Source organism: Pseudorca crassidens, chromosome 19 (assembly GCF_039906515.1).
Source record: "Pseudorca crassidens isolate mPseCra1 chromosome 19, mPseCra1.hap1, whole genome shotgun sequence".
NCBI classification, from domain to species: domain Eukaryota; kingdom Metazoa; phylum Chordata; class Mammalia; order Artiodactyla; family Delphinidae; genus Pseudorca; species Pseudorca crassidens.
In genome coordinates, this window is record NC_090314.1 from 17,213,861 (window position 1) to 17,233,056 (window position 19,196).

A 19,196-nucleotide genomic window follows, 5' to 3' on the forward strand; every position below is an offset into this window, starting at 1 on the left:
AATTTCACTTTTCTTACTGTTAAAATGACATTCTATCAATGTCTCTAGGGAAGGCTGGTTTCACCTTCCCCGGGGCTGCTCTGTAGCTACCCTCTGTTTTATGGCCTATTTCCTTGTGGTTTCGTTTTTTTGCTGTCTTTTAAAAAACCCCTAATACGGGCTTCCCTGGTGGCGCAGTGGTTGAGAGTCCGCCTGCCGATGCAGGGGACACGGGTTCGTGCCCCGGTCCGGGAAGATCCCACATGCCGCGAAGTGGCTGGGCCCGTGAGCCATGGCCGCTGAGCCTGCGCGTCCGGAGCCTGTGCTCTGCAACGGGAGAGGCCGCAACAGTGCGAGGCCCGCGTATCGCAAAAAAAAAAAAAAAACAGAAACCTAATACTAGAAGTACTTTGAACTTAGTAGTCAGAACAAGATTGTTTAATTAAAAACTAGAAATAGTACCATTATAACTGGGATGACTCATCTGGGACTTTATTTTAAATATATAATAGACAAGAGGAGGTTCATAAGCTCAGTGTAGACCAAAGTGCAGAAACAAATGCACTCTTTTTCCCCCAGCAGATCAGACTTAAATTCATTAAACATGGCATGGAAGACCAGCAGCCTAATGCAAATGTACAGATTTCTTCTCTTAGTGATTTTATTTCTGCCACATGAGATGACAAGTAAGTTAATACTTTTGGGCTTCTTTTTAAATAAAGAAAATTTCAGATTATAAAATGATTGGGGGCTTTGGGAAAATACAGAATCCAAACTGGAATGATTACACAGTTGGTATGGCTCAGAGTACAGAAGTCAGATAAAACAGTGAAAAATTAAGTGGAAAAATATTTTTATGGTTCTGATATTATAAGACAGGGTTGAAGTATTTTATTCTCTCCAGAGCCACAGCCAGAATTTTCCTACATTTTAATGCATTTCATTACTAATCATACCTAAAATAAACCTCTGCTCTTTATCTGAGCGTACAACATACACGAAAATCTTTTCTATGTTTGCTCCCCACCCCAACCTGGAAATACCTTTTTCCTTCTTGATTCAAAAAGTGATAAGCAGTCACTGTAATATAAGTTAGGAAATATATAAAAGAATAAAGAAAAGTAAAAATCCCCCCAAATCCCATCATCAAGAGATAACCACTCAATGTTTTGATGTATATTCTTCCAGGTTTTAAAAAAATGCTAGGCAGCAATCACCAGTAGTTCATGCTTTTTACAGGAAAAGTTAACGCATTTACAGAATATACTAACAAATGATACACAGGGGCAAGTTTGTGGCAGCTAAAGTCATTTTTTAGCTTTGTTACTTGCTTCTAAATGAGGAAAGTACAAACTGAAATTTAGGTATGTTACAATGGATTTCTAAAAATCAGAGGTAAAAATTAACTGCTATATATCCTGATCATCCACCCCACAACAACAGCTTTACCACACAAACCACAGATGTTTAAACATCTTATTGTACTACACTGTCAGTATAACAGCGAAACATCAGATATACAAAACCAAATTTGTCTATAATCCCATCATCTAATCAAAAATGTTTTCAAAGTAGCTTTTGCCCATATGCATATTCAATTTTGATATATTTATAGGAATTGTTAGAGACGTACTTTACATTCTGCCTATTCACCTAATATTATGTCTTAAATATTTTTCCATTTTGCTCTTTCTCCTTTGTATTTCCCCACTCCCATCCCCTTACTATGCTATTTCCAAGCACTTGAAATAAACAATTTAGATCTGGTAACTATTTCTCCACCGTTTTCTCTATTTTTATCCATCCTAGTCAATATATAGATAGGATTTTCCCAAGACTTGTCCATATATATATATGTATACATATATATATATGTATATGTGTGTGCATGTGTGTGTGTGTGTGTTTGTGTGTATAGATGGGGTAATTCCATACATATTGTTTTCTAACCCAGTGGTTCTCAAACTTCTCTGCATACTAGAATCACCTGGGAGCTTTTTAAAAACCCCAGTGCCCAGGTTACACTAATATTAATTAGTCAGAACGTCTGGGGGTGGGAGCCAGGCATGAGTACATTTTTGAAGATCCCCAGATGATTCCAATGTGCAGCAAAATTTGGTAACCCTCATTTTTTAACCTTTTCCTTTTTTAAATTAATAATCCTTTTTCGATCTTTTCCTTGTAAAATCGCATAGCTCAATATGACTATTTTTAATCATTGCAGAGCATTTCATTGTACCGATGTAACATATTTAACCAATTCTCTAATTATGGTCATTTAGATTGTTCACTCTATCTTAATAGTTTCTTCCTGCACTCCCAGGTTCTGTTTTAACTGTGAATGGTAAAACTGAAAACTACATTCTGGACACTGAGCCTGGTCTCGAAGAATCTCTGAACTGTGCTGTTCAAAACCATACCAGAGAAGAAGAACTTCTCTGGTACCGCGAAGATGGGAGAGTGGATTTGAAATCTGGAAACAAAATCAACTCAAGCTCTGTCTGTGTCACTTCCATCAGTGAAAATGACAACGGCATCAACTTTACCTGCAAGCTGAGGAGGAATCAGTCGACATCCATCTCAGTGGTGCTGAATGTCATTTGTGAGTGAGGGGAAAGAAACTGCTAGTTAGTCTGTGTTGTGTGTACTACACTAAGTGGTAGATGAAATCTGGGTCTAAAGAGTATGTGTATTTTAACATTTGCTTGATACTGCCCAATTGCCCTATTTATGATCCCACAACATTGCATGAGGGTGCCTGTTTCCCACACCCTCATGAGCCTGAGTATCCTCAAGCGCTAAGAATCTGCCAGCCTGACTTGAAATTTTATTTTCATTTTCTAAATCAGGAATGAGGGTGTTCACCTTTTCGTAAATGCATTAGCTTTTCACGGTTCTTGTCTGCAAAATGCTTGCTCATGTCCTTTACCCATTTTTCTATTAGGTTATTTGCCTTTTTCTTATTGATTTGTATAAGCGCTTTGTACATTAAGGAAATTAGCCTTTTGTCATTTTGAATGATAAGTATTTCGTCTATTTATTTTATTTTTATTTTTAATTTTTTAATTTTTTTTTATTTTTTTGCGGTACGCGGGCCTTTCACTGTTGTGGCCTCTCCCGTCGCAGAGCACAGGCTCCGGACGCACAGCCTCAGTGGCCATGGCTCACGGGCCCATCCGCTCCGCAGCATGTGGGATCTTCCCGGACCGGGGCACGAACCCGTGTCCCCTGCATCGGCAGGTGGACTCTCAACCACTGCGCCACCAGGGAAGCCCCTCGTCTATTTATTTTTGACATTTTAAAATAGTTCTTTTTTTTTTTTGCCATATTGAAATTTTAAATGTTTGTGTATTTAAAATTACCAATCTTTTCTTTCTTAAACGTTTTTCTAGCTTTTGTGTTCTACTTAGAAAGATATTCATTGGCAATCTTTTAACATCACCTTAAACCCTCAAAGGTGAAGCTCTTTGATATTTGGGTTCCAGGTACTGGTAAGCCATTGGTGGAACTATCTGAGGTTAGTCGTCCTTCGAATGAGTCTACGGAGGTGATCACGTAGGTGGTTTGGGTGGAAAACTGGTTCTACGTGAGGGGGGTGTGGATAGTGTGGTGAGGGGTGATGTGAGTAAGGGTGATAATATGGTGTGGTCTGGTAGAAAGAGCTCTGGACTTGGAACCTAGTAATAAAATGTCAAAGCCATTTGATCCCATGAGCTCAGCAAACTTTTCTGTGAAAAATTGATGCCATTGTTCCTGAGATAAAAGGGTGGGGAAAATGCCAAGGAATCCAGTACTGGAATCTGCTGGCATCCTGCAGCTTGGGCTTCCAGAGTGAATCACTTACATGTTTCTGGGCAAAGGAGCTTTGCTTTTTATTTCCTATGAATTGATAAAATGTGATTTTTAACAAGCTATCTCTTGGCAACTTTGTTAGAATCCAAGACTATCAGCATACCTTGGAGCTTTTGTAATCGTTATAAAATGACAGACAAGAAAACTGAGGCCCAGAATGAAGGCCCTAATTATCACATCTGGAGCTGAGAACAGAAAACAAATCCCCAGGCTCCTAATCTAGTGCTCTTCCCACTGTAACCTTCTTAAGAGAGACGCAGTAGAAATGCCGATAATATGATTCAGTGGCTTAAAAAAATGATTTTCAGTTTCCCAGCCTGATTCCACATTTAATATTATCATCGTTGCACATATATAGAAAAAAAACCAATTGGTCAGTGATTCATAGTGACAATAATTGACACAAACTCATCAATCAATAAATTAAGATAAGGTCATAAAGTGACAAGAATATCATGTACAATCTTGTGTATTATGGATTATTGTTATAAATGGCAGACCAAGAACTCAATGGAAACTTGATAATACACTATTTGAGGAGGGTGTGCAGAAACTTCTTTTATAACGTTGTTGCTGAAAGTATAAATTGAGACCACCTCTTTCGCAATATCTATCAAAATTTAAAGTGTACCTACCCTATGACCCAGCGTTTCTGCTTTGAGATGTTAACCTTAGAGAAATACGTGCACATATGCATAAAGACACATATACAAGGATTTTTTTGGACTTTTCCTTTTAGATTTTATTTAAATATTTGCTAAACATCTGGTCACATTTTTCTCCTTGTTTTTGCTTTTAGTCTTTAGATTATAGTCACTACACAGGGTTCTGTCCTGAGCCCATACTTTTTTTTACAAGGATATTTATTGAAGCACTGTTTAGCATTTTAAAATGAAAATAACCTGATGCCCATCAAAATAAAATAATTAAAGAGTCAGATATTACACTATAGCACTCTAAAAGCAATGAGCTGGAATTCTGTGGTTCAACATGAATATATCTCAAAGCGTGCAATTGTTGAGAGAGTGAAGTCTTTTATGTAAACACTTCTCACCCTCCTAGAACAATACAATATATTTCTTATGGGAATATCATATGTATTTTTAAAATACTATTTAAAAAAAAAAGATCTGCAAGTATTTACATCAAACTCATAGCACTGGGTGTCTCTGGGGAGTCAGGAAGTGACCAGGATGGAGTCAAGGAGGACCTTAACTTTATCTGCAATGTACTAACACTTTTAAAAGGGAATGCTCATGTAGAGCCGATATGCTTAAAAATTAATTTTAAATAGTTAAATAAAAAGGAACAACTATCTGAATACCATATAACATTCTTGTTGGACATGAATACAGAATTCAAACACATTCCAAAGAGCAATAAAATGTCATTCTTCTGAGAGAGCTATTAATAGCACAGCCTACTCAGGGTCTAATTATTCAGCGTGCAGATTATACAAGCTCCTTTTTTCCCTCCTTCTCTGCGTCTATCTCTTTCCCACTGCCCACTTTTCATGCATTTTATTGCTCTTCTGTACCTTGGCCAAAAAAATGCAAGGAGCATGGAGAAGAGGGGAGAGTCAGTTCAGCCATTTCTCCCCCTAGATGTTGGAAAGCCCTGGTGGTAGTAAGGGTTGGAATCATTTGGTGAAGATAAATGTGTTTGACAATCTATGGGTCTACAGATGTCCTTATCATGACGGGAATAAGAAGTTGCTCACACAGAAGGTTGAGAGGGACTCAAGGTTATGTCACCTTCCATGGATGCCAGAGTTGCCACGACTGGAGTGCCTTCTGATAGAAGGACATTATTTCTAGAAGATCATTGAGGAAATGCAAATGTGCGTTGGTAAATCTCTGGCCAGGACAAGTATGGTTATTGTTCCGTGTGTTACAAATTGTCTACTTAATACAGATTCATTATTATATACATTTGTTTCATGGTTTGTCTTCCCCACCACATTAAAAGTGCTATTACGTTTGAAACTGGATGTATGTTATTTACCATTGTACCCCTGGTTCCTAGCCCAGTGCTTGCCATACAGTAGGTACTCAATAAATTTTTGTCAAATAAATGAATGACTACATGAGATAGACTGAAGGGACATCTTGAACACTGGCAATAAACTACTGCTTATCTGCTAATTAAACTTAAATGCTTGCGTCTTGCAGTTCCTCCTCTCCTAAGTGGAAACGACTTCCAAACAGCTGAGGAAGGCAGTGATGTGAAGTTGGTTTGCAATGTGAAATCCAACCCCCAGCCTCAAATGATGTGGTACAAAAACAGTGGCTTCTTGAATTTAGAGAAAAACCATCACCAAATCCAACAGACAAGTGAGTATCTTCAACTGTCAATCACCAAAGTCAAGAAATCTGACAATGGAACCTACAGCTGTATTGCAAGTTCACTTATAGAAACGAAGACCAAGGACTTTCACCTTATTGTCAAAGGTAACTCTATTGTTTATTTACTGAAATATAGTTGATTTACCATATTATGTTAGTTTCAGATGTACAGCATAGTGACTTAATATTTTTATAGATTATACTCCCTTTCACATTATTACAAAACAATGGCTATATTTCCCAGTGTTGTACAATATATCCTTGTTGCTTACACACAGAGTTTGTATCTCATAGTCCTATAGCCCTATCTTGCCCCTCTCTCCTTCCCTCTCCTCACTGGTATCCACTAGTTTGTTTTCTATATCTGTGAGTCTGTTTCTGTTTTGTTTTATACATTCATTTATTTTTTTTCCACATATAAGTGATAACATACAGTATTTGTCTTTCTCTGTCAAATCGACAGAGAGCGTAATACTTTTGCGGTCCATCCACAAAGGTAACTCTTTTTTTTTTTTTTTTTTTTTTGCGGTACGCGGGCCTCTCACTGCTGTGGCCTCTCCCGTTGCCGAGCACAGGCTCCGGACGCGCAGGCTCAGCGGCCATGGCTCACGGGCCCAGCCGCTCCGCGCCATGTGGGATCTTCCCACACCGGGGCACGAACCCGCGTCCCCTGCATCGGCAGGCGGACTCTCAACCACTGCGCCACCAGGGAAGCCCGGTAACTCTTTTTTTAAGTAATATCTAGCATAGTACAAAACTCAGAGAGATGCTCAGTAAATATTTTTTGTGACAACTAATGATGATGACAATTATGATTAGTAGCTAGGATTTTCTTTGGAGAATTATCTCGATCCAAGGAATTCTAGTTGTTTCTTTTAGGGGAATTATTCCCATTCCATACAGGATACTGCTTTTTGAGCAAAGGTCCTTTTCTAGAATCAAGTAGTAGAAGACAGTTCTGTTTGGCTTTTATGGAGGAGTATTTCCATGAATTTTCCTAGGCAACAAGGTTTGTAGGAACTGGACTTTTTTTTTTTTTATTTGCCTGTGTTGCGTCTTCATTGCTGCGCACGGGCTTTCTCTAGTTGCGGCGAGCGGGGGCTACTCTTCGTTGCGGTGCGTGGGCTTCTCATTGAGGTGGCTTCTCTTGTTGTGGAGCACAGGCCCTAGGCACGCAGGCTTCAGTAGTTGTGGCACGCGGACTCAGTAGTTGTGGCTTGCAGGCTCTAGAGCGCAGGCTCGGTAGTCGTGGCACACGGGCTTGGTTGCTCCTCGGCATGTGGGATCTTCCCGGACTAGGGTTGGAACCCATGTTCCCTGCATGGGCAGGCGGATTCTTAACCACTGCGCCACCAGGGAAATCCAGAACTGGACTTTTGAGTTAACAGCTTAGTGACAAACGGAAGAGAAGTCATAAACACATAGAGGAAAAATATACTGACTAGATAAGAAAATAGATCTATAAAATCACTCCTAACTCTGAAATTGTAACCTATAGGCTAATCAGAAAAGTGAGTGAGGGAGAATGGGGGAAACAGCTTCTTTCTCTTGGCTTCATACTTCTTCTACCCAGGTTTATGATCTCTGCAATAACAAGGAACAAAAGAAGCTCCACGTGTCTTTCCCTCCTCTTATTTCTCACTCATACAGAAAGAGGAAGGCGAGATACCTGGAGAGGCAGATGCAGATAATGCTCACGCATACATTTCCTGGTCTGGGGCCAGGATGCTAGAAGCAGCCGAACAAGCTGAGGCTCCCACATCTTGTTAGAACATCACTCACTTTGTCATTTGCCTCTCTGTGCCACTCATTGCCTTTCTTGCCAGTCCTCAGGAAGCCAATTGAACCCCAGCCAGAAGCGTTGGACATGTGACCATAGGGCTTCTTATTACTGTACCAATAGAGTGGCTGGTGGGTAGGAAGGGCTGCCAGTTGAATGCCCATCACTGTGATTACTGGTGCTTTCAGTAATTTCTCCTGCAGAACAGTGACAGTATGCCCAGGGGCTACTTGCTTTAAAAACCAAACCCACGGGCTTCCCTGGTGGCGCAGTGGTTGAGAGTCCACCTGCTGATGCAGGGGACATGGGTTCGTGCCCCGGTCCGGGAGGATCCCACATGCTGCGGAGTGGCTGGGCCCGTGTGCCGTGGCCGCTGAGCCTGCGCGTCCAGAGCCTGTGCTCCGCAACGCGAGAGGCCACAAGAGTGAGAGCCCCGTGTACCGCAAAAAAAAAAAAAAAAAGAAAAGAAAAACAAACAAAAAACCCCACCAAACCCACAAACTCTTGGTTAAGAAGGAATCATAATTGCTCTATGTCACATTAAACATACAGCTTGTGTGGCAAGCAGGATGCCAGCTTGGCAAATTAGCTTTCATGGGCAGAATCCTGTTTGGGGTTGAGCTCTTCCAAACCAACTGGTTTTTCTCATTTCTTCCTGCGTTATTACTTGCCTGGCTATTGGCTGCCTTAGGAGCATAAGCACTCCGATGCTGGTGCTCAGGCTAAATGCCAGGTTTGCCATGAGCTCTCCCAGCTTCACCGCTCAGTGGGGTAGTTTATAAATGAGGCTGTGCAAAGTGAGAAATGACATCACGGATCTTTTCTTGAGCACAAGATTTTAGCCACGTGTTGAGATTATTTTACCGTAATGAATATGGGCTGGGTTGGGTTGGGGGGAAATACCAGATCTGGTTATAAATAAGAGAGTAAAGGGAAGAGATGCAGTTACACTTTCCAAACTCACTTTCAACAGAAACTTGGAATCCAAAGTGAGCCAGTGGGTCAGGCAGTTTATTTCAGTTTGTTTATGGACTGAAAGCTGTCACGTGTGGCTTCATTTTATTCAGCTTGGTAAAAATATTCTGATCTGTGACTGAGTTCTGATTTTTTCCCCCAACTGTACCACCTTTGCCTCTCCTTCATTTTGACATCTTTCCTTGGCACTATAAGTTCATGGGGTCCCCAGTAAGATGCCCTTTGGTGTGTCCCAGGGCTGGCTATTACAGAGTCAGGGTTTACAAGAAGTCCCAGGGACTTTCCTGGTGGTCCAGTGGCTAAGACTCTGTGCTGCCAATGCAGGGGGCCCGGGTTCAATCCCTGGTCGGGGAACTAGATCCCACATGCTGCAACTAAAGATCCCACATGCCGCAACTAAGACCCAGTGCAGCCAAATAAATAAATATTTTTAAAAAAAAAAAAAAAAAGAAAGAAATCCCATTGAGAAGAGCTTCTCCAGAGGGTTGGTGTCACCCACACCGTCATGAGAATAATTTTTAGCAACAGCCAAAAGAGAGCAAAAGTAAAGGATGCTTAATCTACTCCCTAAAATTATCCTGAGCCGGACACATAATGGAGAAGACAACAGTTGAAAGGTAAATAGTGTGTCATACAATTATGGAGGGATAAACCCCATGTCATAATCTTGAGGCATATAGGGCTTGGGCTTTGAAATTAGATTAATCAAAAGTCTTCTCTTCCCCTTCTCTCTTCCTTTCACCCTTCATATACTATCTCGTAACACTTTGTCCTTTACAACACTATCTCAATCTGCAGCAGTTTTTTTTTTTTAATGTCAGTCTCTCCCACTAGAATATGAGCTCCTCAGACACAGGAGCCTTCCATGCCTGTCCTATTTTTTCAGGGCTAAGAACAGCACCTAACACACAGTAGTCATTTAGCAAAAATCTATTGATTTCATTCACTCTACAAACTCAATTATACAATAAATAGCACACTCTTTATTTCCTATAAATTCCAAAAATTTTATCTTAGCCATGATTGGAGACCCTTTCCCTCCTAGGGTGGCATCAGAATCCAGGAGCTTAGACAGAGTCATTTAAATACCTTTGTTGACCTTAGCACTCTTACTTTTGTACGTTTCACCCCATATCAAATATATTAACATGAAGTATTAAGTATACTTTTTGGCTGTAAAAATTTGAAAGGGTATTTAAAACTTGCATACATTTTAAATTTTTCTATAAATAAGTTATTAATTTGGTTCTTAAGTTTTAAATGTTATTATTATTATTTAACAGTTCGGTGATAGTCGACACAAAGTTACATTTTATAGATGCTTAAACATTTATGCATTTTGATTAACTTTGCCACTTTATTTTCATATTTTGGAGCCAATACTTTTTTTTCCAGTCTCAAATATTTTCATAGGCTCTTGGAAAGCTTACAAGCACAGGGACTGCACCTATAGTACAAAATGGCTCTGAGCTTACCTGGTGTTCACAAAACAAGGGAATGGGCTTTCACTTCTAGGTGGCTGGTGTCTTCCTAGCCCAAATTAGAAGTAGACTCTCTGTTCTTCCATATCATTTAGGGAAAGATAAAAATCTTTGCCAAGATTGGGAAGGCTGATGCTTAGAGTTCTACTTTCCTAGGGGCAGGCACTATGCAATCACCCTGTATAATGTCTTGTCACCTACCTGGGGCACAATCACAGCACAGCTACAAGGGTCCCACTGTTCCTCCCTCCTTAGTCCAGCAGCTTCCTCACCTTTTCTGTTCTTCCTCTTAAAACCTTCCTGCCTCTCTCTCTCCTTCGAGGATACCTCCCAACATCTTTCGGGCTTTTCAAATGTTAGGAAAAAGCATTGATTTCAGCTTACTTCTGCTTTCCGCATGGCAAAAATTATGGATCAAGCACAAAATGATCTGACTTTGGGGAGTTATTCATATTACAATAAATTATCCTTCCAAAGAGGAATGGATTCAAAGCCTGTCTCTGCCAGTTACTAGTTCTGTGACTTTGGACAAGTAAACTCAAAGCCCCTGGTTCCTCGCCTATAAAAAAGAATGACAATAAAATTCTTCAGGATTGTTTGGAGAATTTAATTAAGAGGAAAAATGTTAGGTGCAAGGCACCGTGGCTGGGACATACTAGAAGTACATAAATTAGAAGCATATAGATGTTAACTTTCTCGTTTCCTGTGTTTGCACTTCCAACAGATAAAGCTTCATCTGTACCAATAGAACCCATTATTGCTGCATGTATTGTGGTCTTTCTGACCTTGTTATTTGGACTGATTGCCAGAAGAAAAAGAATGATGAAGGTATCTAAGTATTCTAAGCTAAAAAGTCATCTAAACAAAAGCAGAGAACTGGCTATATAAGTGACTATAGAATTAGGAACCATACTTGAACGATCTGGTCTCTCTCCCATGAGATCTAAAATGGAAGTTGCTTAAGGGAATAAAATTGTACATCTATTATGAGTACAGCTTTACGAAGAATAGAGTAGAAGAAGGATAGAAGTGCATATGGACAAGACCTGAATGAAAATAGCTGTGGTGTTAGAAGTAGGTGCTGATTTTTCTTCCTTTTAAATTTCTCTTTATTGTTGCTATGGTTCCTTTGGTACAATAAATAAATAAATATAGAGGCGCATCTGCTCTGGATTCAGAGATCTGTGTGAAAAAGACGGCACTTACTGCTCACCTCTTGAGTACAGCCACATGCCCTGGCTGTGGTGGGCTGGAGTTTGAATTGTTGAATGGTTAACCTTGCTGGTTAGCATGATGCAGAGGACCTGCATGCATAGGTTAATGCTATGCATTTGCCTCCACCAGTTAATCCAGTGCCAAAGGCAGGCAAATGTGGCAGAAAGCCTCTAAGGAAAGGCCAGTGTGGAATTACCTTTTCTTAGGTTAAATAAAAATCATTAATGTGGTCAAAGAAACAAGACCTCGACCAGTGCAGAGGTGGCTGTATTGCCAGCCACCTCTGTATTGGTATGTATTTTTCTACATAGACGATTAACAGACATTTGGGTTTCCGGTCCCTTGAGCCACCTTGATGCATTCAAAATGTTTATGCGTGGGCCTTAGCAAAACAGGCAAATTCATTGCCCTTGTCCTGTTTGCTTTTAGCTCTGCGTAAAGGATACAGATCTTCAAAGCAGAACAGCTCTGTAAGTACTCTGGGCTGGGGTCAACGATTTTCCATAAGCAGATGGGTAGCAGTCAGTGGTGTGCATCATAAAGCCCATCCTGGGCAAACTCCTCCTGAGATGGAAGGTGCTAGAAGGTGAAGTGGTTCAGAGGAGAATGGAGGGTGGAGGAGAATCTGCCTCCCCTTTAGAGGAAGACAGGTGAGGCTAGGTTGGAAGGTTGCTTGGAACTGACCACACCTTTGGTCTTGAGCCTACTCTTTAAGCAATTTCAGGCTAATTCTTGTGCAAACTGCCTTTTATCGCCACACAATGTAAATGTCTGAGAGAGCTTACCCTGGGGGAAGCCACTGCTGCATTCTCCTTCTCAACCAGGTCAGAAGCCACATTCCTCATCCTAAATACCGCCTCCTCTTTGGAGCTTCCTTTAGACTGTTGGCTCCAGCATACCTGAAGCGGGCAGTGGCTAAAAAGAACAGAGGCATACTTTCCAAGAGTATGAATTTTGTTGTGATTTTTTTTCTTAGTGTTATGATCACCTTTATAATTAATTTCTTGATTCATTTCAGATGAAAAAGCCAAGATGACATCTAATACGGCAAGAGTTTTGCATCAGGACCTCCTTGATTTATGTAGTCCCGTCTGTATTTATTGCTATTACTAAGTTCATTCCTGTCAAATTGTCAGAGGTTATGAAGAAGTGTTTCATTAAGCACTTAGAAGTAGTTATTATGACTAATTTAATATACTTGCAAGAACACTTTCAGGAAGAAAGCTGTAAAGATTGAAAGATAAGATTTTTAAAGTCTTCTCCTTGAAGGATATGTCAATTAATTGAAATTTGTCCTGAAAAGATTGGTAACCATTTACATTTAGTGTGTATTCTTCTAGGTAGGAGATTAACAGATATTTGGGTTTCACAAATCAGTACACTACCAAAAAAAACTGGGGGATGGGGGCAACATAGAGGGATCAATTTCTAAAGTTGCCAAGGAAACACATAAGTAATATCAATTATATCTACCTTCACTGTCATTTCAAAAAAGAAATGTTCTAGGACTAAAAAAGGAAGGATATAATCTCAGAATACAAAGTATTCCTTTAAATGGAAAAAATTCAGTATTATAAAAAACAACATATGTCCTTATTTTTCTCATCTTACCGTGGTTGACAGTCACAAACTTTGTGAGTTTTGTGTGGTGAGGAAGATGAAAACGGCAGGGGACAGGGGATAGCATGTTTGTTTCCTAGTATCCTTTGTTCTTTTTGCATAGTCATTTGCATAGATCCAGCGATATTATGAATCAGCCTGTACTCTTCTCATATACGTTAATTTAAAATTGCAGCTCTCTTATTATTTATCGCTGACTTTCCCCACTTCCATTCTTTCTTCATTTTTTTCCCTGTAAGAGTCTCTGCTTCAGTTTCCCACACAGCTGGGGTGGGTTATAGGGAGAGGCAGCCTTGGCCAGAAGCACCCTTGATTGTCTCTGCTGTGCTCTCACTCTATCTTAGAAAAAAAATTTTTTGTCTAATGTTGCAGGAGCTAAATGTGCCACAGTGAAAGAGAAAGAGAGAGAGCTGCTTGCTGTCAGACAGGTGGTTAAAATCCCTTTATTGCCTTAGAAGCAAAGAGAAGAAATGAGCAGAATGTATTAAATCTTAACAGTGTTTTGTTTCTAAGAAGAACAGACACATCCTCCTGTTAGGCTCCTCTTTGCTTCCTTGGAAACGTCAGCATGAAATGGAGAGAGAGACCATTAAAAACTGTGGTTCACAGATTTCTCTGTCTTCTTGGAGGCCCTAGTAGGTTTTGTGGGGAAGCCTTCAGATCATGTCCCTCATTCAGGATTTCTCAAATTAGAATTTGGAAGCCCTGTGAAAATGCTGTAAGGATAAGGTAGGAGGACTGTGAAAATCTGAAAGGTTAGACAATTAAGTAGAACCCTGGAAACGAGAAATTAAAAAACGGTGGGTTGGGATAGTTTAAAGTGGAAGAGGAAACAGAAAAACTTAACTTTTTTAATTGGACTTGGAATCAGGAGATCTGAGTTCCAGTCTTGGCTGTGTTACCTTGGGCAAGTGCTTTTCCCTCTCTTGGGCCTTTGGAAAATAAGGAGGTTGGATTAAGAGGAGGATTAAGATGCATTTTCATTTTAGCTTGAAAATTCTGTGATCCTAAAAAGATTCCCACATAGTTTAATGTCTAAAGGAGTTGGCAAGAAAGACTGAAAATGTAATACCTTTGCCCCGCCTAGCAGAGTTATGAATCAGCTTTGTTCTAGGACATATAAATATCCTTGAGAATTACAGGTCATCAGGAAAGAGTTTCTTCACCCTTGTTAAATACAATGACCTTGTACATTAGCACAGAGAAGGAACCTTAACTAGTTTTAACAGAGCACAGCAATATTATAAATAGTCATTGCCTCTCATTTTGCCTTACAGTTTTGAAACAGAGTCTGTACTAAAACTATGTCTATTATTTAAAATTAGAAGTTAGCCTAGAGCCTGTCTTAGAAAGATGTGAAATTCCAGGATTCAAAAGAAACCCCATATGTAAATCAACTATACTTCAATTAAAAAATAATAAAATTAAAAAAATAAAGACACCCCATAACCTTTCCCCAGTGTTTTCTCTACCTACTGTGAGGTACGGGGAATTCCAACATTCCCTCATCTGGTTTTGACCCTTTGGACTACAAATACCAGTGGAGAAGTGACAGAAAAATCCAGTTGCTCCCCTCTCAACCTTTTTATCAATAAGGACAATTTTCATAATTATTATTTTTCTCCTTCTTGGGCCCCATATTTTGAAAGAACTGGTCTATCAAACAAATTTTACTTATTAAATAAGAGTCATCTGTTTTCCCAATTTAAAAAACATTTATCAATAATACCTACTTGTCAGTCTAAGCTTCTTTTATGACAATACAATTACCCACTTGATGTAATTCCATTTAAAAGAAAATAAATCTCGTACTATAGTTAACCTGTGCAGTTTTTTAGAGGTTAACGATATAATCATTGCAATCAGGCTTTTTGAATCATTGAAAATAGCTTACAACTATTACCAAATAGTTCACCAACTTTACGCCTCTCATCACCATGATCATGACTACTTTCCTGAACCTATTAGCCAGGGGTCATAAAGTCAAATTCTTACAGGGGTCAAGCAGATCAATGAGTGAAGCAGGCTAGATGTACAACAATAGGGAGTGGTGGAGAATGTGGCAAATAGCACATCTATGTCTAAAAGGGGGCTGATAGTTACCACTGGGGACAGGTCTTCTGATTCTGTAAGAGAAGTCAGAAATCTGGATTTTTATGTGTAGTCCTCCTAATTTAAAAAAACTTAAAAAAAATCTTGTATATCTAGGAGTAGAAGAATCTTCTCACCCCAATATGTGTCATTCTCTGTTAGGTAAGTTAAAACCTGGTGTTGACTTGGGCTTTCATTGTTTCATGGAGATTTTTGTGAAACAGCTCTTGTAATTTTCACTCATAGTCTACTATTCCCCGAAGCTCAAGCATGATCACGATGAACCAAATCAGAGGACAGTTAGTTCTGCAGAAATACCTCAGAGATATTGCAGATACACTGCAATAAAGCAAACATCTCAAAAAAGTGGGTAACAAATTTTTTTGGTTTCCCGGTGCATATAAAAGTTAGGTTTACACTTCACTGTAGTCTATTAAATGTGCAATAGCATTATGTCTAAAAACGATGTACATACCTTAATTTAAATATACTTTATTGCCGGGACTTCCCTGGCAGTCCAGTGGTTACGACTCCGGGCTGCCAATGCAGGGGGTGCGCGTTCGATCCCTGGTCGGGGGACATAAGATTCCCACATGCTGCGGGGTGCAGCAGAGAAAAAAACCCAAAACTTTATTGCTGAAAAATGCTAACCATCATCTGAGGCCTCAGTGAGTTGTATGTAATCTTTTTGCTGGTGAAGGGTCCTGCCTCAATGTTCTTGGCTGCTGACTGATCAGGGTGGTTGCTGCTGAAAGGTTGGGGCGGCTGTAGCCATCGCTTAAAATAAGGCAGTAATGAACAATGAAGTGTGCCACATCAATTGATTCTTTCTTTCACGAGTGACTTCTCCGTAGCAGGCAATGCTGTTTGATAGCATTTTACCTGCAGTAGAACTTCTTTCAAAATTGTAGTCAATCCTCTCAAACTCTGCCACTGCTTTATCAACTAAGTTTATGTAATGTTCTAAATCCTTTCTTGTCATTTCAACAATCTTCATAGCATCTTCACCAGGAGTAGATTCCATCTCAAGAAACCATTTTCTTTGCTCATCCATAAGGAGCAACTCCTCACCCATGAAAGTTTTATTATGAGATTGCAGCAATTTATCACATCTTCAGGCTCCACTTCTAATTCTAGTTCTCTTCCTATTTCCACCACATCTGCAGTTACTTTGTCCACTGAAGTCGTGATCCCCTCAGTCATCCATGAGGGTTGGAATCAACTTCTTCCAAATTCCCGTTAATGTTGATATTTTGACCTCTTCCCATGAATCATGAATGTTCTTAGTGGCATCTAGAATGGTGACTACTTTCCAGAAGGTTTTCAATTGACTTTGCCCAGATGCATCAGAGGAATTACTATCGATGGCAGCTATAGCCTTATGAAATGTATTCCTTAAATAATAAGGTTTGAAAGTTGAAATTACTCCTTGATCCATGGGCTGCAGAGTGGATGTTGTGTTAGCAGGCATGAAAACAGCATTAATCTCATTGTATATCTCCATTAGAGCTCTTGGTGACCAGGTGCATTGTCAATGAACATTGTCAATATTTTGAAAGGAATCTTTTCTTCTGAGCCATAGATCTCAACAGTGGGCTTCGAATATTCAGTAAACTATGTTGTAAACAGATGTGCTGACATCCAGGCTTTGTTGTTCCATTTATAGAGCACAGGTTTTCAACAGGTACCAAAAAACTGGAAAGCATTTCAGATAAGATGTTAATAGCGCAAAGATAGATACATGCCTCAGTGAGACAGATTGAGCCTTATACTAGCTAAATAATGAGAGCAATACGCTGTAGGACTGTTATTTTCTGAAGTAAAGTTTATCTGTTTCTCAATTTTATGTGTATAATACTCTCCTGGTGCTAGCTTTGACTGGCGAATTTTGAAATGTTGGCCCCAGTAATGATTGTGCTAGTTCATAATCTTTATTAGATTATGAGTATAATCCCCAAAAGTGTTAGAAATATTTCGAAGCAGTTTCTGATCTTTTGTTTTTTTGTTTTGTTTTCTTTTTTGTTTTTTGTGGTACGCGGGCCTCTCACTGTTGTGGCCTCTCCCTTTGCAGAGCACAGGCTCCGGACGCGCAGGCTCAGCGGCCATAGCTCACAGGCCCAGCCGCTCCGCGGCATGTGGGATCTTCCTGGACCGGGGCCTGAACCCGTGTCCCCTGCATTGGCAGGCGGACTCTAAACCACTGCGCCACCAGGGAAGCCCCTATCTTGGTTTTTGACATGCCTTCCTCGTTAAGCTTAAAGTAAGAGATACGCGCATCTCCCTTCATTTGAATACTTCGAGGGCACTGTAGGGTTATTAATTGGCCTAATTTCAATACTGTTGTGTCTCGGGGAATAGGGAGGCCTGAGGAGAGAGAGAAACAGGGGAACAGCTTGGTCGATGGAGCAGTCAGAACACACTCAACACTTATCAACTGTTTGCTGTCTCATATGGGCACAGTTTGTGGCACCCCAAAACAATTACAAAAGTAACATCAAAGATCACTGATAACAGATCACCATAACAAATATAATAATAATGAAAAAGTTTGAAATATTGTGAGAATTACCAAAATGTGACACAGAGACACAAAGTGTGCAAATGCTGTTGGAAAAATGGCACCAATAGACTTGCTCGATGCAGGGTTGCCACAAGCCTTCAATTTGTAAAAATCGCAATATCTGTGATGCTCAATAAAGCGAAGGGCAATAAAACAAAGTATGCCTGCGCTGTGCTGAGGACTTTACCTGCATTACTTGATCCTGTGAACAACCCTACAAAGTAGTCATGATTGTCTCAACTTTGATGATGAGGACACTTGGGCTCAGAATGCTTAACTAAGTAATAGAGAGGGACTAAGCTGGAATTCATACCAAGCTGATCCAAAGCCTGGGACCTGGAGTAGGAGAGAAGCTATCACAGAAGGGGCAAAAGTTGAATAATAAAGACAAACCACCTCTCTCATAATTTCCTGTTGTTGCAACAACCCTAACAGGTAGGTGTTGGAATCCCCGTTCTACAGATGAGGAAACTGAGGATTAGAGAAACAAAACAACATGCTCAAACTCACACAACTAGCAGGAGGTGTAGTTGGGATTTGAACTCAAGGCAGTTTGACCCCACAGTCCATGCTCCTTCCTCTACATTGCAGTATCTTGGAGACTAAGGATTAGGATAAAGCTACCAGAAAGCGATTGAGAACATCTTACTGCTTTAGGAGTTTGGGGGTTGTAGCAGAGATATTCATCATTCACTGAATATCCTTGTGCTCTTCACATTTCCCTGCTCGCTTGCCATTAACTAGCCCATGTGAATAGTTCTAGTCAAGGGGCTATGGATAGAATTAACGGTGTCACTTTCAGACAAAGCAAAGCAGAAGGGATGCATAGTCTTTCACTTCTTCCTTCCTCTGACATGGCAACTGGGGAGAACATCTGTTAGTCTGGGATTTGAATAATGATGTAGAACAGAGCTACCTGCTCACATGTAAGTGAGAAGTAGATCCTTGTGTTAAACCACTATTCTTTAGGGTTAATTTGTTACTGTAGCATAACTTAGCCTATCCTGACTAACACAGGTATTTTCATTGGCATAATTCAAATACTCAGAAAACTTTCATTATAATAAGAATTCAGGGGAAAGTTTAATCTAGTTTAATGAAATACTGCTTAATTTCAAGGGCAAGTTCATAATAATCCCCATCCCTCCCACCAGGGACCCTGAGTCATATAAAATGCTGAATAACCTGCAGTAAAATCATAATTTTCCCTCGGAATAGACTTACATCTATTGACAACACATCTTTAAGGAAATAGGGCAGCAGTAGTGCAGCTAGAAAAAAATTAATTCATTTGTTTC

General features: G+C 39.9%; 1 protein-coding gene and 1 long non-coding RNA gene across 2 annotated transcripts in view; one reads left to right on the forward strand and one right to left on the reverse strand.

Moving 5' to 3' along the window:
* Positions 1-19,196, reverse strand: part of LOC137212695 (uncharacterized) — a 38,309-nt gene that overhangs the window by 9,049 nt on the left and 10,064 nt on the right. Inside the window, exon 3 of the long non-coding RNA XR_010937587.1 lies at positions 15,814-17,033. This is a non-coding gene — a long non-coding RNA (uncharacterized lncRNA). The remainder of the gene's footprint in view (positions 1-15,813; positions 17,034-19,196) is intronic.
* TMIGD1 (transmembrane and immunoglobulin domain containing 1) lies at positions 584-11,381 on the forward strand. The gene is made up of 4 exons (XM_067716371.1): positions 584-665; positions 2,303-2,581; positions 6,003-6,281; positions 11,137-11,381. Exons 1-4 carry the CDS (start codon positions 584-586, stop codon positions 11,298-11,300), a joined length of 804 nt encoding a protein of 267 aa, XP_067572472.1. The 3' UTR covers positions 11,301-11,381.